General features: G+C 41.0%; 1 protein-coding gene across 2 annotated transcripts in view; it reads left to right on the top strand.

Annotated features, from left to right (window-relative positions):
• Nucleotides 1–21,997, top strand: part of APLF (aprataxin and PNKP like factor) — a 511,700-nt gene extending 489,703 nt beyond the window's left edge. For both annotated transcript variants that reach the window (XM_075267384.1, XM_075267383.1), the window contains 3 exons: nt 14,334–14,380; nt 16,778–16,810; nt 21,558–21,997. In XM_075267384.1, the coding sequence (XP_075123485.1) occupies nt 14,334–14,380; nt 16,778–16,810; nt 21,558–21,769 (292 nt within the window). In that variant the 3' untranslated portion in view covers nt 21,770–21,997. The remainder of the gene's footprint in view (nt 1–14,333; nt 14,381–16,777; nt 16,811–21,557) is intronic.
• Nucleotides 21,998–24,221: the final 2,224 nt, after the last annotated feature.

Here is a 24,221-nt window from a genome sequence, read left to right as displayed (position 1 = left end):
CACGAAGGTGCATGGCTCGTTACAGTCACAGCTCAGTAACATCTGTTTTGTAACGAGCTGTGTGTGTGCATCACATGACCATGGACTTTATATCACATGACCATTGACCATCCATCACATGACCATGGACTGATTTTTATCCACCGGAAGTAAACAAAGAATGACAGCAACCAGAGATCTAGAAAATTGTGAGGAATTGATGCAAAAAATATATTTGGAAATTGTAGTACTTTTCATTAACCAGATAATAACATTTATTTGCTGAGATTGTAGAAGCCCTTTAAGCAGAGATTTCAGAGTGAATGTTATTTTAGGAGGTGTGATTTTGATGACGTGCACGTTAAAGGTTTTTTTTTTTTTGTTTTTTTTTTTTGTTATCCAGCCTCATTAGTTACATTTTGCTGTTTTTGTAACCATTGCTTTGTCAGGTCTTTCAGAGGATCACGCAGTCTCCTATACCTGTGATGTATTCACACCTCTGGTGAGGTATTGATAATTACACAGACTAACCTGACCCAACCTGTCATATTCTCTGATAATGATCCTCATCGTCATCTTCAGCCCCTCTCTTTCTTTCGAGGTGCAGAAACACGTTACTTGTACGCCGTGCTTACAGGAGTTACGCTGTTCCCTCTGTCCTGTTCTCATTATCGCTCCTCATTGAAGTTTTGTGTGAACTCTGATCAAAGACCATTCTACAATTATAAGGAGCCTCCGGCTCTGACCATGCAGGGTACACTTCTTGCCTGTGTCTTGGAGAAAGTTTGTTGATACAACAGTGTAGCACGGATTAGCATAGTATATTTCAGGGCATGAATTGATCTCCTTTGTACTTTCTAGTGTTTTTATTTTATACCCAGCATGGATCAGAAGGAATACCGTATATACTCGTTTATAAGCTGAGTTTTTCAGAAGTTTTTGTGCTGAAAAAAAAACCCTCGGCTTATACTCGAGTCAAGCAAAAAAGAAAAAAAAATATATTTTTTTTGGGGGGGCAGTGGGTCTATGACCAGCTGCAATAGTAATGTATAGAATCTCCCATAAAATAGTGGGGGGAAAAAAAGCTTTAAAAAAAATATAATAAATAAATAAAATTTGTAAATCAGTCCTTTCCCTAGTATATATATAATATAATATAATATAATACATATAAAAGTAGGAAATTACTGTGAAACATACACATTAGGTATCCCTGTGTCTACTGAATATAGGGTATCTGCAGTGCTCCTGTTCCATCGGGAAGGGGTTAATAGGAGCACTGCAAATATCCTATATTCAGCCAGGCTGAATTCCAAGTGGCGGAAAAAAACTCAGTCCTCAAGCTCAGAGAAGGGGCAGACAGACAACCAAAACACCCCCTCCCCTTCCCCAGCACCCAGCAACTACTGCACCCAAAAACTCCAACCATTTTAATCTTTGAAATTTTCCAGTAGTTGCTGCATTTCCCCCCCTCGGCTTATACTCGAGTCATAAGTTTTCCCATTTTTTTTTATAGTAAAATTAGGGGCCTTGGCTTATATTCGGGTCGGCTTATACTCGAGTATATACGGTACCTGCTTTACCTTTTCATGTCACAGATCATAAAAAGAGAACAATACTCCTTACTGCACAATACACTGCAACCCTTAAAGCTGTATCAACTCTCATCCAAAATTGCTGCTTTTAAAGGGGCATCCCCATCCTCAGGATCATATTAAGGCTAAGGCGGCTGAAATGCATTGGCTTTTTTTCTGCAGCGCTTTTCCAGAAAGTCCTCAGAGTTTTCATCTGCAGACTTTCTATCCCTATTCCTACATGGAAAACACCAGCAGTTCCGTAGGTATAATTGATATGCTAAGATTTACAAGAATGCTATGTTTTTTCGCTGCAGATATTTTTCTGCTATGTGTGAAGGAAATTGACTAGAATCCCATCCACTTCGCAGGTACTGTAAAAAGTGGCGGCCAAATCACTGCGTTTTCGCAACTTGGGGCTTTGGCCTTAAACTTGTTTCCATGAACATAGCCGTATTTACATTTGTTGACAACAAATCACCAGATCCCTTGTCAGTAAGTTCCATAGTAAATTTCTATTAGTGAAATTCCTAGTTTGATAAATGGCCCCATCAATGCTTTCATGTTTCCTCGTTCACGTAAAGTACATGGGACTCTTCCGTGGCCTTGTATCCTGTGAGAAGATATCACATAGCAGCTGGTACGGCGTCTGTACGGTATACATATTCATTACATTTCGAAGAAAATTGCATGTGAGAGGTTTAACCACACTTACAACATCTGAAATACTTTAGGAAAAATTATGGAAATAGTCTTACTAGAGGGCGATTTATTTTACATCTTCGAAAAAGTCAACGACTAAGTGGAAATGCATGCTCCCTACTGTGAAGCTTCTTTTCATCACTTTAGGGACTTGAGTTAAGATTTATTTTATGTTAATAAGTGATGAATTATGTTCTTCCAGATTTCCCATAGTAGTATTTTCTACCCAAGGATACCAGGAACCCCGGGGTTCTCTGAGCGCTAATTGGTAGTTCCCTACAACACAGCAAGACCTGTTATTTGTACAATAGGAAGGCAAACTAATTTCAGCCTGTTCAAAGATGCTATGCAAAGTAGATATCGTATTGAACCAAATTATTCAGATGTTCCCACTCTTACGTCTGATCCAGTTCGGTTAAGGACACTATTTTCACATGAAATCATTTGATGCAATATCGCATCATGCCAGCAAAGCCCTTCAAAAGGCTTTAATCCATAACACAAGCAATTGGTGGCTGCACAGATACATATAGGATAGACATTGTGCGACATTATATAATTACAGAAGTAACTCTGCGATAGTAGGCCTCATCACTGATGGTGACCATAGGGAATACAGAGACTTAAACCGGGATTTCGTAGAATGGTGCCAGGGGAACCACCTCAGGATTAATGCTGGGAAGACTAAGGAGATGGTGAAGGACTCTAGTAAACAGAGAAGTGCTCCGATCCTAGTGGACATCCAGGGGAAAGGCACTGAGATAGTTAAGACCTATAAGTATCTGGGTGTGCTCCTCAATAATAAACTGGACTGGGCTGATCACCTGGAGGCGCTGCACAGAAAGGGTCACAGCAGGCTCTACCTGTTCAGGAGGCTGAGGGCCTTAGGAGTCCAGGAGACACTTCTTAGAGCCTTTTTTCAACTCTGTGGTTGCTTCAGCCATCTTCTTTGGCCTGCTGGGGGAGCAGTATATCAACCAGGGACAGAAATAGACTTGACAGGCTGGTTAGAAGGGCCAGCTCTGTCCTGGGGAGCCCCCTGGACCCAGTACAGGTGGTGGGTGACAGAAGGATACTGTCCGTGGTGAGCTCCATGCGGGAGAATAAATCCCACCCCATGTATGAGACCTTGACGGCACTTGGCAGCACTGTAAGTGGCCAACTGCTTCATCCCAAGTGTGAGAAGGAGCGCTATCAGAGGTCCTTTCTCCCAACCGCGGTCAGGCTACATAATCTACATCAGACCAAGCGAAGATCACTCTGCACAGAGAACTAAATGATCCTGAAGTCATCTTTATTTCTTTTCTTCCTTAGCTGCTATGGGTTCCTAGTATTTTTCTCAGCTGATATGTGTCTCCTTCTGTAATATAATACTGTTTATTATCCTGTATCTGTATTACCATGCTGCTATAACACTGAAATTTCGCCACAGTGGGACTATTAAAGGATTATCTTATCTCTTATGTTATAATGAAATCCTGTTACTTTGAAAAGCTAGTCATCTCCTGACACCTATATCTGGAGACATACAGTCAAAGGTAATGAAGGACTCACATGTAACACTGGGTTAGAACTAATATTAAGCTGTTCTACAGTTCGTCATAATATGACATTTCAGTAGGACTGGGAGATTATAATCTATACCAAAATTATGATTAATCAGGCATTTTACCCCAATTATGATTAGTGGCAATTATTTAGATCAGACTTTTAAGCAATGGCCCAAACTGTGTGAGATCTGTTCATCTCCTCTTATTATATTGCATACTTGTACTGTATTAGGTTGCCTTTACAATATTCATGACCTTTCCTAAGGATAGGTCATTTATCAGATTGTTGGCTTTCTGACAACCATCACACCCATTTATCTTTTGTTCTCAGAAATTAATTCACAGAGAATAGAGCAGGAAGTAGACAGCTGTGTTCTCTATGACCATACCAGGATACTGCAGATGAGCTTCTTGCATATGAATCGGAGCTAAGCTGCAGTAATTCAGTTTGACCACTACACAAATAACAGAACTATCTGCTCCCTGCTTCATTTTCTGTGTACCAACTGCTAAGAAGAACTCATTGGTGGGGATGCTGAGTGTAAGACTCCGCCAATTTGATTTGGTGACTTAACCTTAAGATAGGTAATAAATATGTTTAGCCCAGAAATCCCTTTTAAAGCAGAAACATACATATTACAGATGTCCCTCTGCCCTTTTTAAGCTCACAGTTACTGTTCTGTAAAGATCACTTTTCAGCATTAAAGGGATCCTATCACCACATTGGAATAGCCTTAAGACAGGCTATTCTTGTCCTACCTTTAGATGTTTTCTCTCCGCCGCCGTTCGGTATATAATCCGATTTTCGTTGGTATGCAAATTAGTTCTTTCACAGCACTGGGGGCGGGCCCTAGCGCTCAGACAGCACTGGAGGCGTCCTCAATGCTACGAGAGAGCTCTCCAACGCCGCCTCCATCTTCATGAACAGGGTCTTCAAGCGTCTTCTTCGGGCGGAGCCTTCAAATTTCTAGGCCTAGGGCAAAGCCAAATGCGCCCATAGTATTGTAAGCGGCCATCCTCTTGTGGCCGCCAGGCATGCGCAGTCGGCTGCCTGAGGCCTAGAAGTTTGAAGCCACCACCGGAAGAAGACGCGAAGAGAGCGCGTTTCTGAAGAAGATGGAGAGTTCTGTCGCAGCATTGGGGACGCCCCCAGTGCTGTGAGAGAACTAATTTGCATACCGACAAAAACTGGATTATATACCGAACGGCGGCACGGAGAAGACTTCTAAAGGTAGAAGAATAGCCTTTCTTAAGGCTATTTCTATGTGTTAGGCAGAAAAAAAATGTGTTTTAATGATAGGATCCCTTTAATCCCTAAAGCTTCCAAAAATCCAGCATTTCAGTTCTCTAAGAGGACAATTAAAATTGTATTTCTTTATTGTTGGTCTCACAGATTAAAAACCACATTGCTAAGATTAGCCTGTGATGTGCAATAAAGAAATATCTTTTTTTGAATTGTCATTTTAATGAAGTGTTGCAATAAAAATACAAAACTACAGATCAGATATGCAAATAAAAAAAGAAACCTAAAGAGTAACCATTCAAATAGACACTGGCGCAGATCCAATACAGTACTGAGAATGGCATCATAATATAAAAATATCGAATATGGTAAGTGTATACAATTCAGCACAATGGAATACAGGTACAAGGTCCGTGTTAGAGATCATGGATACTCCTGTCCGCTCTCCTCGTCTATGCGAGCAGTGAGCGTAGAGTCATCTGTAGATGTGTATAAGGTTACAGCTGAGTCACACCACTGTCCCCAGACTTTTCAGAATTTCTTAGGACAGCTTCTCCCTTTATAAGGAAGAATCAAATTAACCAATTTCCTCCATATGGTTAGAGAGAGAGGTTGTGAGGCCATTACAATGCAATTGCTTTTCTGGAAATAGAAATAGAAATTCTCCTATAAATAGAGATTCTCATAAAAAGACTCTTAGATGCTATAACCAGGTCTCTTCATCCAGTAGGCCAAATAGGCAAACGTCGAGATAAAGGGACAGGTGTTCCCAGTACCTCGGAAAGTGCTCCACAACCTCTTTCTAAAGAGTTTGGATAGTCCCATATCATGTGCTAGAAGTCTGAATGGATATGGACATCTAAGACACCCTGAGTTGGGGGGATTTGTCCCATCTTATACAGACAGTTAACTGTTGGATAACTTGATAGGATTGCAAGTGTGGTAATTTGAAAACTTCTGGGATATTTTCAACAATAATGCATTTTCTTCATAGGTATTATCACAATAAAAGTACACATATATAACACTACACTATTGATGGATACATCTCACTATCCCATGTCATGAGCTTGTTCAAGTGATACACTCCCTTTACATATCCTCTAATATTCATTTACACCCAGCTTATACATACTGATTATAAAGCTGCTGTCAGTAGTAATAACGTTGTCTTAAAGTGCAACTTTTTTTTTCTTCCATAAATCCATAGTTAAGGTGAAGATAACAAAGTGTAATATACTTTATATAAGAAAAGAATACTAAGTCACTATGGAGTGGGGATGGGGAGGAAGGATTCATTCAAATGGAGTCTGTCAGCAAGAAAATCAGTGTCAAACTAATGACAGCGCCTTGCAGGGCGGCTTCTACACTTTCCAAAGATGCCTTTCTTATGCAAATGAGCTGAAAAGGGCTTTAGGCGCATGTCTTTTTCTGCTAGGTCTGGTTATCTAGAGCATAGAAGGTAGCTACAACAGAAGAAGATAAGCACTTAATGCCCTTTTCTGCTAATGTGTATGAGAATAAAAGACAGATTTTCACGTAAATGAAGTTGCAATGAAGAATAAGAATGGCATCTTTGGAAAGTGTAGAGGTTTCCCTACAAGGTACTGTCATTAGTTTGATACCACTTTTCCTGCTGACAGACTCACTTTAAGGGTGTATGCACACTACGTAACGCCGGGCGTGTATGAGAGCCGTACACGCCGGCGTTACAGCAGGGCTGCCGAACACTTCCCATTCACTTCAATGGGAGCGCTCGTAACAGCGGCGTTTACGAGCGCTCCCATTGAAGTGAATGGGAAGTGTTCGGCAGTCTGCTGTAATGCCGGCGTGTACGGCTCTCATACACGCCCGGCGTTACTCAGTGTGCATGCACCCTTATGCTGTAGTTGGCCTCTTATATCTGTGTTTCTCCACCTCCTCTCCCCCCTTCCATAGAGCCCAGTGTAAACAGAGACCGGCAGTCTATTCTATGACTGTATAATCCTTCATATATAATGTCTGATCAGTTTTTCTGCTGCTAATAATCACATTATGGATTATGGACATTTTGCCTTTGTGTTTCAGCTAGGGAACTTGTAGGAGTCTGTTCCATGCATTACTAATAATGTTCAGCCAGATACAATTTTTCAGTTGCAAACAAATAGCTGAGAAAGGCCCAGGTGCCCATAATATAGGAGACCCAGAAACACTCGACTGTAAATACAGGGCAAATACAGGCAGCCAAGCAGATAAAACAGTAAGGAAGTTTTTTGCTGTCTGTGAATAATATCCCATCTGTAATCAAATAAGCTGCTACTAGTACATAGAAGTTTTTTTTTGTTTTTTTTTTACATTGCCGCTGTGAGATTTGCAAAAACTTTAGGAAGAGTTTACAGATATGATGTGTCTGTGCATGGTGGGAGTGGAATCAACCCCTCCCTCTCAATTTACTATGTGAAGAGAGAAAAGGACCACCTTCTACATTCACTGAGATAAGCAAGTCAGAGTGGAAAATATCTATGGACAGACTTCCTTAGTAGCAAGAGTGGACAGCAAATTAGCTAGAAGGGAGACATTCTTAATAAAAGTGAATTACATTTTGTTCCAGAATTACATGCTCTATTAAATAAGACTAATTAAGAAAAGTTAGCGACCATTTTAAGCTGAGGGCACTTTTCTTTAGTGAAGTATATTGCAAAGTTTGTTCCCTTCACATGCGCTATTAATGTTTTGTGAAAAAAATAAATCAATAAACGTATACTTCAAGTGATCCTATCATTAAAATTCAATTTTTTTCTGCCTACCACATTTGAATAGCCTTAAAAAAAGGCTATTCTTCTCCTACCTTTAGATGTCTTCTCCGCACTGCCGTTCGGTATATAATCCGTTTTTTTTGGTATGCAAATGAGTTCTCTCGCAGCACTGGGGGCGGTCCCCAGCGCTCAAACTTGTAGCCCTAGGACAAAGCCGACTGCGCATGCCCGCCGGCCACAAGAAAGCGGCCGCTTACATAGTATGTATATGTTATTTCAAACCTCCCCCCCCCGTTCTAAAATAAAACCATAAAAACATATTTGTAAATCATACTTTATCGTGCACGGTGGGCGGACCTCTACGGTCCGACGTCATCTGTCATGCTGTCACACCTTCCTCTTCTTTCTTCTTCCAGTGACGTCCTCCTGTCCTAGCTCTTCCCCGACTTCACCTTCTTTTCTTCCTGAATGAAGAAGTTTACGAGTGTACTGCGCATGCGCAGTATGCTCACGTAGTTCTAGGGGGTACTTAGAAATACAACAAAAATGGCGCTGATGCGTGGGATTTGAACACAACACGCTGGAAGAACAGAAGATGAAGGCGGGGAAGAGCCAGGACAGGAGGACGTCCCTGGAAGAAGAAAGAAGAGGAAGGCATGACAGCAAGATGAGGTTGGACCGTGGAGGACCGCTCACCGTGCACGATAAGGTATGATGTACAAATATGTTTTTATGATTTTATTTTAGAACGGGGGGAGGTTTAAAATAAGATTAGCGGTGCCTGAATAGCCTTTTTAAAGGCTATTCACGCATATGTGGGGCTCATACTGCATAATTTTGCTGATAGAGCCCCTGTAAGCAATGCTATTTTGTATTCTAGGATAAAGATCTGTGTGTTCAAAACAGGTAGACGTGACTATGTGATCATCCAATACAATAGGTAGTGTACCGAGCAATATTATATTATATTTTGTTCTCGTCTGGAATTTTAATAGATGAATAAAGCATTAGAATTTTATATCATGAAGCCGGCCAGACTTTTCCTAGCACTTCTAGCACATTGGCTCTACACCACTTATATGGTGTTATAGGGGTAGTTTGTAGCATAGTGTGACCGCTTTGATGGAGACCAATTTGACAAGGACTTGCAGATCTATTTTGCCGTTATACATCTGTCACATATTTTAAGTTTTGGCCTCTTTCTTCGTAAGCATTGCACATTTAATTGGTTTCGCCTCATCAAATCCATTTCGGGAACATCTCGGTTCATTTCTTGACTGTACCCATAAATCAAACTAAACCAAAACACTTCGTAGATTCTAGGTGTTTACCATTCAGCTGCTCGGCTCCTGACCGCTATCTTGTAGGGACAGGATTATAATGAAGAGCTCAGCGTGGAATAACATATTTTTTTTATTATTATTAGGGTGAATTCACACTGAGTAAACGCTAGCTTATTCTGACCGTAAAACACGTTCAGAATAAGCGGCGTCTAAAGCAGCTCCATTCATTTCTATGGGAGCGGGGATACGAGCGCTCCCCATAGAAATGAATGGGCTGCTTCTTTCACTCCGTGCAGTCCCATTGAAGTGAATGGGGAGTGCCGGCGTATACGGCAAGCTCTGCTCATGCCGGAGCGTACACGCCGGCACTCCCCATTCACTTCAATGGGACTGCACGGAGTGAAAGAAGCAGCCCATTCATTTCTATGGGGAGCGCTCGTATCCCCGCTCCCATAGAAATGAATGGAGCTGCTTTAGACGCCACTTATTCTGAACGTGTTTTACGTTCAGAATAAGCTAGCGTTTACTCAGTGTGAATGCACCCTTAGTCTGTTTTTCAGTTTGACATTGTAAAATGTATTAATCATCATCCTTTGCTTCATAAAGTGCTTTCTGAAGGGCTTTTAAGAACTCGAGGTCCTGAAAATCGACATTATTATTTCTGGTTACTTTTCTGAGCCATTAAATCTTCAGATCATGACATTTGGATTTATATACACGGCTACTTCCTACACAGTCTTTGTAATTAACTATCGCATGTACATTAACATAATGGTCTGTAGTCTTTTGTAATTAAAAGGAAAAACAAAGACAAACATGGCTATTTAGAATCATTGTACCACAGTGCATTGAAAGGGTTTTCGAGTTTGTAATATCCATGACTTTTACACTGAAACCACTTTCTAAATTGCAAAAAAAAGTGGTGGTCCAGGGGGTGGTCTTCTCCAAGAGGATAAGTAGAATGGAAAATTTTAAATAATGGTCTGGTTAAGAGAGATTTCCCTGTACTTGGGATACACCCAGGACCCTCACAGATCAGCTATTTGAAGAAATCGCAGCATTTAGTTAAGAACTGCAGTTTATTGATGAACACCAAGCGCAGCACCATATGATGCATAGGGATTTCAATCAGGCTGTGTGACGTATGAACGAGATACAGTAAAGGACCAAAAACACAGATTTATGGTAGAAAATCTGATTAGAAAAGACCCGCACTCGCCCTATAGATGGAAATACACGACTTTATTAGACAACTCACACACAACACGTTTCAGGTGTATACCTCGCCCTTCCTCAAGTGCAATGGTTCCTTACCGTTGTGCCCAATATTAATAAGTACTTCTTTAAAGTAAACAAACTTAGCATCAATCAGTAGCACAGTGTCTATATGAGGAATAACACTGTTTCAATATCTCTGGCCGTTATATGACTTGTATTCTGCATCTTCAGTAGTTTTTCCTCTCTGCATTCTTCATTTCTAATTTTACTTGTCTCAAAGGTCGTGGATGAAGACTAGCTTCAGTAAACCGAAATAGTAATAGGAAAATCTACACCGTAACTCACTCTCTTACACAGAATGTGCAGCAGGATCATATAGAGTACTGTATATACTCGAGTATAAGCCGACCCGAATATAAGACGAGGCCCCTAATTTTAACACAAAAAGCTGGGAAAACTTATTGACACGAGTATAAGCCGAGGGGGGGGGGGGGGAATGCAGCAGCTGCTGGAAAATTTCAAAAATTAAAATGTTAGGAGTTTTTGGGTGCAGTAGGTTCTGGAGAATGGGAGGGGGTGTTTTGGTTGTCTGTCTGCCCCTTCCCTGAGCTTGAGGACTGGGTTTTTTATCCCCCACTTGGAATTCAGTCTGGCTGAATATAGGGATCTGCAGTGCTCCTATTAACCCCTTCCCGACAGAACAGGAGCACTGCAGATCCCCTATATTCAATAGCCCGGGTACTTTCAGGCACAGGGATACATAATGTGTATGTGTTTCACAATAATTTTCTACTTTTATATATGTCCTAGGGAAAGGAGGGATTTAGAACTTTTATTTATTTTATTTCTTTAATTATTTTTTGTTTAAAGCTGCTTTTTCTTTCACAATTTTATGGGAGATGCTATACATTGCTGATCATAGACACCCCCCCCCCCCCCCCCCCCGAAAAAAAAAAATATATATACAATATAAAACTCGGCTTACACTCGAATATATACGGTAGTTCTCTCCTGTGCTGGTGTGACTGAAGCACTTGGGCAGAGACAGGCTGTTTTTTTTTATCTCCTCTGTCACTCAGCTCCTGCTCTCTCCATAGGTCTCTACTGTGAGCTGTATTCTTGATACCTCTGTGACCTTCTGTCTGTCTTGCTCCAATAGGAAGAGGGAGTTTAGCAGAGATTTCAGAGTGAATGTCAGTAAAACAAACAAATAAGTGGAGAAAGAGGCATTTTTCTCTGATAAAATATATTCCAAAGTTCTTTCATTCACTATTGATTTGTGCAAAGTATTTGGTAAAGTTAGAAATCTTTTAAGATTTCTAACCGTGGTCATTATATTGCACAGATTTTTTTCCACTGCATTTGATATTTGACTATGTATTTTCGTCTTGCTCTTGGGATAAAAATGCTCTTACAGGAAGGGCAAAGACGAGGACTATAAGTTGTATACTTAGTGATACTGAAGAGGAGTCATTGTGTACCAAAGAGAACTATTTTGTTTAAACTTTTTTTATCATTATTGATGTAAAAGCTTGGGAAGAAATGTGTTTTCTTGTTACTACTTAGAATTTTCCTAATAAAAATGATTATAATGTTCTACGTGATACAACAACACGGCAAGTACAGACATTATTTTCCCACAGAGAGGCTTAATTTTGATGGCTTTGAATCCCACTGCAAAACGTTTATGGGAAAACAGGACATTATAAAGCAGGCTTACCACAGGTCCTGGTCCCCAGAGTTTTTCTTTTTGTTTTTCCTTTTTAACAATGGTGGTGGAATCAAACCCTCAACCCTGGCTTTTCTATTTTTCCGACTATAACTTTTTTTTTTTTTTTTTGTAAATGGCTGACAGCCATGGTCAGTCAGAAGCCATAAAGAACCTCTAATTCAATGAAAAACTAGTGACTGAATAGCTATAAAAATAATTTATGTAACACAATACTGAAATTTATTATAAACTATTAATAACTGCATAATTAGATTCAAAATCCTACTGTTATAAATGTGAAAGTTTGGATGTTTGTTACTCAGTCACGCAAATACGGCTGAATGGATTTGAATGAATTTTGGCACATATAGTTTGTAACCTTGATTAAAACATAGGCTACTTTTTATCCCAGTAAATGAAATTGTTTCACGACTGTTATGAATTTATGTTCACATACTATATTACACTGCTCTTGGCAGCAGTTTTCTCCGATTCTGATAAAGCCAGGTCTGTTATCTCTCTATGTAAACACTCAGCTAACCCTTAGTGGATTGTGTACACACATTTGCATATTATCTGATCTCTCCAGGCAGTGCTGACACACTGGGTGGGAAAACAGCTTTAATCCAAATTGGCAGTTTGCTAATTTTAAACATGGCCAAAAAAAGATAATCTAATTTATCGCAAAATTTTAAAACAACGAGAGCTATGAAGGTAGCCAGAAGTCACAGAGTTCTCCTCAAGCAGGGCTGAGGGAGATCATCAACTCCTACAACACACTCATTATATGACATTCCAGCGAGTTGCTGAGATGCCGGAACAATCACAGGCACGGTGCAAGGAACAAGTTCAGCGGCAGGGCAACTTGAGAGCTCCTGAAACTCCAGAGCATGTGGATCATCAACGCCAACAACACGCTCATTATATGGCTTCCCAGCAAGCTGCTGAGATGCCGGAACAATCACGGGCACAGTGCTAGGAACGAGTTCAGTGGCAGACCAGTTGCTGAAACACTGGAGCAGGCAGATCATCAAAGCCAACAATACGCTCATTATATAACGTCCCAGCGAGCTGCTGAGATGCCGGAACAATCACAGGCACAATTTGAGGAACACGTTCAACAGCAGGACAGCTTAAGAGCTGCCAAAACGCCAGAGCAGGCAAACCATCGACGGCAACAATTTGCTGAATATAGGTGGATCATCCACTCCAACAACCTGCAGACGAAGTCGCGGGCAAAGGCTAGTAATAAATAATTTTATTTGGTTGTTGGTAACTTTTTTTCTGATTTTACCCAAAATTGGTTCTGATTTAACAGCCGTGTTTTTAATCACATGTCTATGTAAAGAAGCTTAATGTGCTACAATTACTCAAGAGGATGCTATTGTACAGGTAGGAAACAGTTAGGTCCAGAAATATTTGGACAGTGACACAATCTTCATGATTTGGGATCTGCAGCCACCACATTGGATTAGAAATGAAACAACGGAGATGCAATTGAAGAGCGTACGTTCAGGTATAATGCAAGGAGTTGAACAAAGTTAACATATGGAATGTTTAGGAATTGCATCCATTTAACTATGAAAGTCTCCTCATTTCAGGGGCTCAAAAGTAATTGGACAAAAGATTATTTTTTAGTATTTTGTAGGGAATCCTTTGCAAGCTGGAACCCAGGGACATCACAAATGCTGGGTTTCCTCCTTTCTGATACTTTACCAGGTTTTTATTGTGGTTGTCTTCACTTTGTTGCTTGTTGTGGATCTTTCTTCCTTAAGTTTACCTACTTCCTGGAGAGTGTTCTTCACTTGGGTGGATGTTGTGAAGGAGTTTTTCTTCACTGTGGAAAGGATTCTGTGCCACTGTTGTTTTCCATGGATGTCTGTTTTACTTGAGAACTTCTTCGACCACATGTTGTGGGTTCACAGCAACAACTTCTAAATGTAAATGTCACACCTGGAATCAACGCCAGACCTTTTACCTGGCATATTGAGGGAATAGCCCATGCAGACCATTAAATCGCTTTTGAGACAATTGTACAATTACTTTTGGTCCCTTGAAAAATAGGCTGCTACATATTACAGAGCTGTAATTCCTAAACCCTACCTCCATTTAGGATGTGACTACCTTTAAATTAAAGCTGAGAGTCTGCACTTTAAGCCCTTATTTATTATATAACTGTATCTGGAATATGTTTTGGTAAAATGCTAAAACTGTCCAAATATTTCTGGACCTAATTGTAGTGAATACTGAAGGGAATGTAATGCATTTGTCTGTTCTGTGTTGCGTGAATCTCAGTGGGGTGATATGGAGATTAAAATGGATATGTTTTTTATTTTAGGAGAAATCCACAGCACAAGTTGGAATACAAGCACACGAGACCACCAGGTAAGAGTGATGGGTCTTATATGTTTATTCACCTTTGCCAGTACAAAGATCTGCTATGGCTATGGCAGATCTGACTTCTCTCTCTCCCTGCAACCAGCTGTAATAGCCCTGGAAAGCCCCTTGTACACTGGCAGACTGTATGATGTATAGATGCTCCAGATCCACCGGAGCAACTGTGGTTTTGTACATACTTAGAGGACCTTTCATCAGATTGGGCACAGGCAGTTCTATATACTGCTCTTTGTTGGCTTTCCCGATCTGTGCCCCTGGAAAAGCGCTATCGGTCCCGGTACCGTAGTGCTTTACAGTCAGAAGGGCATTCCTGACAGTCAGTCAGGAACGTCCTTTTCCACGGCAGCGCCAATCGCGCTGCACAGTGTGATTGGGGAGCAACGCCTCCCTCCCCTCCTGATAATACTTGTCTATGGACGAGGGGGGCATTCCTCTCCGTTCACACTCTACAGCGCGATAGGCGCTGCTGTGAAGGACGTTCCTGACTGACTGCCAGGAATGCCCTTCTGACTGTAAAGCGCTACGGTATCGGAACCGATAGCACTTTACCTGGGGCACAGATCGGGAAAGCCGATAGTGTGCTGAATTCAGCGCACTGTTGGCTTTCCAGCAGTATATAGAACTGCCTGTGCCCAATCTGATGAAAGGCTTTCTGAGCCTGAAAAGGTATATAGATGGAGGATCATGTTGTTACACAACCACTCTAAGGCTAGGTACACATCCGTGCCAGGCTATCCGTCGGTTGGGTCTCTTGCGGACCCGAACAATAGAGAACTGGACCGCTAAAAGAGTGGTTACACGCAAACAGCAGCAGACCCCATGGACTATATGGGTGTCCGACACTTTTAGTATGAAAAGCCTTCCGTGCCGGACTTTTCTCTCTGATTGTTTTTGTTGGTGTCCCCAGCAGAGACTGCAGCACAGATGTGAACTTAGCCTAAGATTAAAGTACTGTATGTGGTTATTTGTGCAGAAAATGTGAAGATGGAAACACAAGAATGGTCAGAACCAGATACAAAAAGTATTGCAAGAGATTAGGTCCCGAAGCAGAGACCAAACACGAAGGCACTCAAATAAGTAACTACCTGAGTAATGTTATTGAGGAGCCCCGGCTACCACAGTACAGCAAAATGCATAGGACAACAGTGAGACCTGCAAGAAAACTCCACCCAAAACTGGCCCGGACTCCCAACTCCACAGTCCAACTCAGAATGGTTTAAAGAAAACAATCCTAAAAAAGCTACAAGGTTGCGTTCTGACAGGCAGACGGAAATAGGGTAAATCTAAGACAATTTATTCAAAATATATTAAAAACATAGGTTTGGACACATCGGGAATAAAGAGAGCTGCCATGACGCATTTTGGACTAGACAATATTATAGACCGTACTCGTGTTACGGATTCCTCTTCCGCTTCTCTTATTCCAACAAGTCTTCATCATGAAACCTAGGAAATGCCTGCTCAGCCAATGGCTAGCTGAGGCCAGTGGCCACTATTACCGGGGAATGGTTAGGTGACATTTCTTGTTTGCGGAGAGGAATCAGGTAGTAGAGACTATTGGGTAATGGCCTATTGGGAGCAGTAGAGGATCAGGGAGCATTTCCTCTATTATATTACAAAATCCGTTTCGCCTTCTGACCTCGTCTCATATTCATACAGAATTATTGCTTTCTATCTCATGTTTTACCTTTTGTATTCTTATACACACACTTCTATTTCTAGTAATTGCTATGTACAATATTTAGATAGGAAATGCTGAGATATGTCAGCTTAGAGAAGAATGCGGCGCTGCCATCGACCTCATTTTCTACGAGCAGAAATTGCTGAAGTTTTTGTGATAGGTGAGACTCGTCTAATTTATCTTTATTGAGGAAAATACATTTTTTTTCTGCTCTTTGTAAGCAATTTTCAGAACTTGTGGAATAGGTGAAGGATAGTCTATTTGTACACAGGCATATAGTTGTGTGATAGAAATAATTGCCTTTGTATGACTTTGCCTCGACGCACATCACGACTTTGAAAGTTTAAGAAAAGACGGATAATCCACAAACATCATTCTGTCAAAACTAAAAGTAAATACCTATTAGTCACTGCAGAAACCACTGTTAGCGGATTATTTGCTGCGTTCGAGTATGTCAACCATTAAAATCTGTGGCAACTAACGGAAGCCAATGGTTAATGATAGTCTTTCAAAGTCAAGAGTAGGGCTGGGCGCAGATCCTGATCATTACCGGCACATCATTTAATAGGGACTCTACGGAGCAGACATAGCTTTTACTTGGAGAATATTAATGTCCTAAGTCATTGAGATTTTGTTTGTAATGACTCCCAGAAAGCACTCGTTCACACCTAAGTAAAAACTGCTGTTTTTTTTTTCTTTTTCAGGGAGAAAGCTAAGGAAAAGGAATCCTAAAAAAGGTATACATCAGCTTATAACCTGTTTTACACCAGTGTTTTATACACTCATCTTAATGTGTGGTCCTCTGGTGTCAAATGTGCCACGATTATTAAGAAGTAATGAGTATTATTTTTTCCACTTTTTTGGCATAAGTAATCATAAATGTGTTGGGAAGTTAAAGGGGTATTTCCACGTCGCATACTCACCAGTCTTCACTGCTGTAAAATCTTCCTTCTTCCTGGTTTCTTGCATCATTTGGTGGGTGGGGTTTCACATGTAACCCGCCGTTTAGCTCCAACCCCAAATTAATGTGTAGCTCCGCCCACCTCATAGCATGATCCTATGGGGCGGCTGAAGGGCCTGTGATGTCATCAACGGTCCTTAAACACTATATGCACAATATTGGACTATGAAGTACCGGCAGGAGCAACTCCATTCTGTGTTACATACAGAGACTGCCTGTCTCTGCCATAATGAAAGAAGAAATGAAAGCAGCTCCTCTCCCCTATCTGAGTGCAGGAAGCTAGGTCACGTGGTGTAGACACAGGAATAGCTAGATACACAGGCTCGCTCCCGTGCACTTAGCCCCTCCTCCCTTGCCCCTGAGAGCAGCAGATACATCACTTGACTTTTGAGCAGATAAGTCAGGGCTGTGTCAACAATGAATTGAATAAAGTAAGATAGTGGACAAACAAAGCAGTTTTGCTGAAGCAGTGTATTTAGGAAAAGTCTTAAATCCACATTAACAAGCAGTATAGATAGGATCCTTGTGATGGGACAACCCCTTTAAGGCCCCATCTGACCCTACATAGATGCCACCCATACCCAGCCCACTTGCTTAGAAAGTAGTGCAAACCACAAAACATGTCACAGTCTTTGTCACAATATGGCTAGCACCAAGAATTATAGTATGTCACCAACATGTTTTTTATTAAGGAGTGTGCCCCATTGCTTTAGGCTAAGGCCCCACGGGGTGGAAACACCGCACTAAAGCGCAGTGGTAACAACCGCAACAAACAACAACGGCTGTAATGCATCGCGGTTCTTCTCGCAGAGCTTTGAACAGAAAGTTCACAGAGTTTTCTCTGCGGACTTTCTGTTACCATTATATCTATGGGAAAACTGCCGGCGTTTCGGGAGATATAATTGACATGCTGCTATTTACAAAACCGCGCGGGTTTTGGAAATTGCAGCGTGTTCGCGCTGCGGTTTTGAACACCAAGTGGGCATGGGATTTGCATGAATCCCATCCACTTTGCAGATGCTGTAAATCGCCACAATTTTTCCCGCGGCGTTTCCACCGCTTGCAAATCGCAGCGTTTCTGGCCCATAGGGCCCCAGCCTTAATCATTATTTTTTCTTTTTGGATATGGTGCCAATGATACATTTTGTAAAATAAGATTAAAGATTTACAGGATACTGTAAGGTGTATCATTCTAGCCCTGACTAAGGCTAAATTCATATCTCTGAGTTGGAAATGCATCAGAGTGTCCACTGAAAATTGGCAAAGGAATAAGTCCTGCACAGAGGACTTTTTACCCTGATGGTCTCCAATACATAATCACTGACACCCAACGGACTCCATCTATGTGTGTGTTTCCACTCTTTTAACGGTCTGCTTCTTCGTTGTACAGTTCCCACCCATGGACCCAAACAATGGAGTAACGCTAGTGTAAAGAAGTTATCTGGGATTTTAAAAAATTACTCCCAGGCAGAAAGTGTAGTAAAATAATTAACCTAATACTCCATCCATTAAATCCTCCTCTGGTGTTCTACTGCCAGACCTACAACAATCCCGTTATGTACATCATTCATAATTTAGTCTCTGACAACCTCAGTGGGTAGGCATATGACTACTGAGGCTGGTGACTGCCAAAGTTTGATACAAGGGCAAGAGATTGGTCTTGGTGTCCTATTTTAACACCAGGTTCTTACCTGATATGCTAGGATGCCATATTTAGGGACTAGCATTTGTGTGAGATCGGGAAGAAGGATGAAGTACTACTGTGTGTATAAGGGAAGGGAAGCCGTAAGGATTCCAGGAATCTCTCCCCTGTACAACCTCCGGTGATCCCAGGGACAATACAGAAACTTCTTTATGTCATCACTTCCCCTTAATACTCAGAGAAGATATGTTACATGTGCCAAATGGCATGAGTATTGTACTGACTATTTTACTGTGAACTGCTGCAGTTTTGCAATATATTTCTTGGCTGTTTGGCTTCTACAGTACTTCAGACTTATTTTGGCTGTAGAAACTGTACTGTATTAGATTTCAGGGTTTACTGTCCTTTTAATGGAGCCATATTATAGTTGTGCATATTACAGCTGCATTTATGAGGGGGACCCTGAAACCCCAATTCATGATTGCCAGGGGTCCCAGCTACCACAACCTCAGCCAGTGTAACCCCAAGTAATGAAAGCTGGACCACTACTTTAACCGCTAATAGCTTGAGGTGTGTGTGTATATATATATATATATATATATATATATATATATATATATATATATATATATATATATATATATATATATATATATATATATATATTTGTAAGCCGATGGCTGATGAGATAATGGAGGGGCTGTGCATCTCTTCCCGACTACTAAGGTGGGTGACATGAGAAAACTCCAGAAAGAACATTTCTCAGCAGGTAACTATTGTCTGCTGAGTGTTATTTCACAGTACCGGTTACTGGGCTGGATTTTTAGGAATGGCAGGTAGGTTGGCAGTGGGACCTGTCATTCCACCCCCCTCCAGTCCACACTTTGGGGATGTTCCAGCAGCAACTCAGCTGTAGAGAGTCTCCTCGTTAAGGGGGCTTAAGAAGCCAGCTCCAGCAGCAGACTTTGGGCAGAGCTTGACTGGAGAGCCAACAGAAAAGTCATATTTTTGGAGATGTGTCCTGAATGATTCTTCTGGCTTTTGGATTTCTGTTCTTCTAGGTGAGGTAACCTATTCTATGTTTAGTTAGAGCCTAGCCAGGCAGGGATTTATTTTTGTAATGTCTCCCTTTGTCACTAAAGAAACTGGACTTGCGTGTATGCCACCCCACCTAGCAACCCCATACCCTGACATATATATATATATATATATATATATATATATATATATATATATATATATATGTACCGAATGCCACTTAGTAGCATAACCTAGCATTAACATATTGGACACACAAATGACATACTTGAAGTGTTCCTGATCTTCAGCACAATATCATGATTTTCTGATTCGCTACTGCTTCCAATTTGCGTCATTGGGCAATAAATAGAGCTTTTGCTTTGGGCAATGCATATTTTTTTTCTTTAGGAAATGCAATGATCAGATCATACTGTACATCATCCCTGGAATTCAGGGTTGGACATATTTGAGTGACATTCTCTATGAATTTCCAGGACAAAGATATAAGAATGCAGATATATCAGCCATCCATCATTGTTATGAGCCGCATTTTTCCAGCCAAATTAAATTTACTAAAGATTTTTATTTAATGTGATTCCGGCTCCTGTGTTAAGCCCTGACTTTATGTGCAGGTACATGGAGCTACATAATACAGAATACTAGGCTGACATTTGCAATACTAAAATGTCACTTACATTATCTTTTCAGAACTGGTTCTACCTAAGGCGTAATAATCTAAAGTCAGACATTTTGGGATTATCGATCCATCATTATTGATGATTAATAGAGATGAGCGAGTACTATTCGAAACGGCTGTTTGGAATAGCACTCACCCATAGGAATGAATGGAAGCGGCCGGCACACAGACTCCTCTCCCCTATCTGAGTGCAGGAAGCTAGGTCACATGGTGTAGACACAGGAATAGCTAGAAACACAGGCTCGCTCCCCTGCACTTAGCCCCTCCTCCCTCCCCAGTGAGAGCAGCAGATACATCACTTGACTTTTGAGCAGATAAGTCAGGGCTGTGGCCACAATGAATTGAATAAAGTAAGATAGTGGACAAACAAAGCAGTTTTGCTGTAGCAGTGTATTTAGGAAAAGTCTTACATCCACATTAACAAGCAGTATAGATAGGATCCTTGTGATGGGACAACCCCTTTAAGTCCGTTGCTCTGATCTGTCTGCTTTGTTATAGTTTTCTATGACCGTTCTTCATGCTGGACTTTATCTTCTGTGTGAAAAGTTATCAAACAAGACAGTGGACCTGACAAAACCACCAAATGTGTTTGATATCCTAAAAAAACAGCGACAATACAAAAGTCAAAAATACCCAAATCAAACGTCTAGAGGGAGTCCCGAAATAAAGTGTTCAGGGTAACGGCAGGGGGTGAATTATTGTAAGGTCACTCCAATATGCTTTGTTTCCAACTATTAAACATATATAGCAGGTTCCCCCTCTAGACTGAATGTCAAGTGATGCTAACTCCATACATGTTGTGCCCGATGTCCACCCTGTGCCATTCCATTGGGTGTCCTCTCAGCAGAATGGCACAGGGTGGACAGCGGGCACAAGTGGGAACGCTCCCTAATGCTGAAGATAAACTACACCTAGCACCAGACTTTTCCACCAGTACATCAGTGCCGACGGAGAGTAGGGAAATAAGATTAATGCAGAGCACCTAATTTCTGGGAGCCCTCTTCGTTCCAAACAGCTCATTTACATATTGACAAAAACAACAATACCTCGGCAACATAGACTCCGATTCACCAGAGGGAAAACACTGACCCTAACTTTTCTATCTGTGGTTCTGAGTTGCAGTGACTTAGACTCCCTTTAAGAAACTGTTCCATTGTTTCCTAGCTAAAAGAAGTGTTTTGGATGGTGACAGCGATGACGACGGAGACCTGAATGATTACGACATGGAGGACAGCTTCATTGACGACGATGAGGAGGAAGATTTTGACATCACAGATGAAGATTCAGACTGGATGCCAGATTCACAGGATAAAGACAGTGAAGATGTGAATTTGCTGGTAAAAGAAGCAAAAAAGTTTGTTAGAGGGAAACGCTGAGTCGTCTTTCTTCCACACGCCATGTCATGGATAGGCGGCTTCCTTTATTTAGAGTTTTACAAAGTTGTGCTGATATAAGGGCTTAATATATATTTTATACTTACTCTCTCATTCTAAGATAATAAAGTTGCTAAAGCTTTAATTTTTAACCCTGTGATATACCTTGTTATTCTATACCTACCTGTGCAATACATTTGTATAGATATTTTGTATGTTTTCTTTGTTTACCAATGGCGTTTATAGGGATGCAATGTATCTGGGTTGTGCATTGTACAATATACGGGGCATAAGGATCATTGAATCAGTCAAAAGAAACTTCTCTCCTGTTCTAAGATTCCTCTACCAGCCTCAGAATAGAGTGACGTGGGGATTAGAAACGGAGTGATAACCAGCTGTCACATCTACTCCATTGGCATGACCCATATGGGCTTAGAGCACATTTCACTTCCTCCACCAACTCTTTGCATCCTTCAATAGACTCTGCTCCACTGAGTGCAACACCGTTGGAAATTTTTCTCCAGCTGTTCTTGAGCAGTCATCACTATTAATTTATGCACCCAATATGCAAATTAGGCTCTCTACTGTCAAACAGGCAGTCCTGAGCTATCTGCTTCAGCCCAGGACTGCCTGCCGGACAGTGAGGAAACTAACAGCGACAATTGCTCAGGAACGGTGGGGGCTAGAACAAAAATTGCAAGTGGAGTGGCACCTATAGAATGTTGCAAAGAAGTGGAACTGGTGAAAGGTGCTCTGAGCTGGCTATACACATTAGATCCATGTAGGCCAAATCCACAGATTTTGTTGAGCTCAGACAACCATAAGGTGTTATAAACAGCTATGGTAGTAACTCCTTTTCCCTAAGAATGAAGGATTGGGCATGTTGAAACATATCCTTCTTCATCCGGAGATCATCGAGAGAAAAATCACACAGTCTATTAGACTAAGAGACTAATAAGACAGTCTATAAGACTGCGTGATTTTTCTCTCGATGATCTCAGGATGAAGAAGGATATGTTTCAACATGCCCAATCCTTCATTCTTAGGGAAAAGGAGTTACTACCATAGCTGTCAGACAGAGGCGTAGGCTAAGTTCACACATAGTTTTTTGGTCAGGAATCCGCCTCAAAATCAGCCTCCAAAAAAAGCCTCCCAATAGAGTTCTATTGGGAGGCTTTTTTTGGAGGTTGATTTTGAGATGGATTCCTGACCAAATCCTGAACCAAAAAACTCAGTGGGAACTCAGCCCTCCTTTTCACCATTGGCTATACAGATGCAGCAAGGTTAACCCAAACCTCTGCAAATGTTTAAAATGCTGCAACGTGATATGTTATCACAGAAGACAGCCAAAACCAATGATGTGTCCTTTAAAAAATGGTTTTCTAATGAATTTTCATTGGTATTTGTTGAGTTGTTTTATAAGATGTGCCGCTGACACACTTTGACCACTTGCAGAAGTTCATTGTAACTCTAATACATCTGTATATCAAAGTGCGCATGTGTATGGGGATCTTAGGAGGTATAGCTTTTGGCCAAAAAGTATTGAAGGAGTATGGCCTGAAAGTCGCAACACACATGCAATGGTAATAAGTATATTTAGTACATGACTGATGCATTACAAAATACCAAAAATTGCTTTCCCACCTTAGAACGTACAGTTCCCAAATTTTTGGCAGTGAAAGGGTTGGTGCAGATTGGCTCTGTTGTATAGAATGACACTATATCCTATAGGTATTCGCCTTACTCGAAGATTGTTACTTGGTAATGTGGTTATTCCAGGATTTACAAATGTGAATCCTTTCATCGGACTAACAGCTTACTCTAGACGTTTTCTCATGATCTATTTTTTGCAGTTCAGTTTGGGAAAAGCAAAAGTAACATTGCTGTACTGGTGAAGTAATCCATCTATGACTCATAGAATTACATGAGACACGGTATTTATAAAGTATAGTTCCCCCCCCCCCCCAAACTGCTTGCGTTTCTTAAAGGATTTAGAAGAAGATTTACTTTGAAATATTTCTCCGGGAATACCCTGTTGGCATTGCATATTCAGCTTTGGGTAATGTGTTATTATAAGTTTATCGTGAAATTCTAAAAATCCAGATTTACTGGTTGCTTTGACAAACCGGAATTATTTTTTTCTGATAAAAAAAAAAAAAATTGCCCCCAAAAATGGGAAATGGTATGAATGATAAAAATCCTGTTAATTTCTGTTATCGACCGATTCACGTCTGTGTTTGGTTTTCTGTTCGGGAAGTCCGCTTGGGGACCAACAGAAACCTATCTACATAAAAATGCTGTTACCTAACGAAACCTGCGGACCCCATAGACTGTAATGGGGTTTCTGCACAAAAAATACGGATAGTGCAGGACTTTTTGTCTCCGCATATTCATGAGGAAAACATGATGGCGCCAACGCAGATGTGAACTGGCCATATAGTCCCTGGAGTGCTAT

This window comes from Leptodactylus fuscus, chromosome 3 (genome assembly GCF_031893055.1).
Source record: "Leptodactylus fuscus isolate aLepFus1 chromosome 3, aLepFus1.hap2, whole genome shotgun sequence".
NCBI lineage: Eukaryota > Metazoa > Chordata > Amphibia > Anura > Leptodactylidae > Leptodactylus > Leptodactylus fuscus.
The sequence above is the reverse complement of the archived record's forward strand: the minus strand, read 5'-3'. Positions and strand labels throughout refer to the sequence as shown.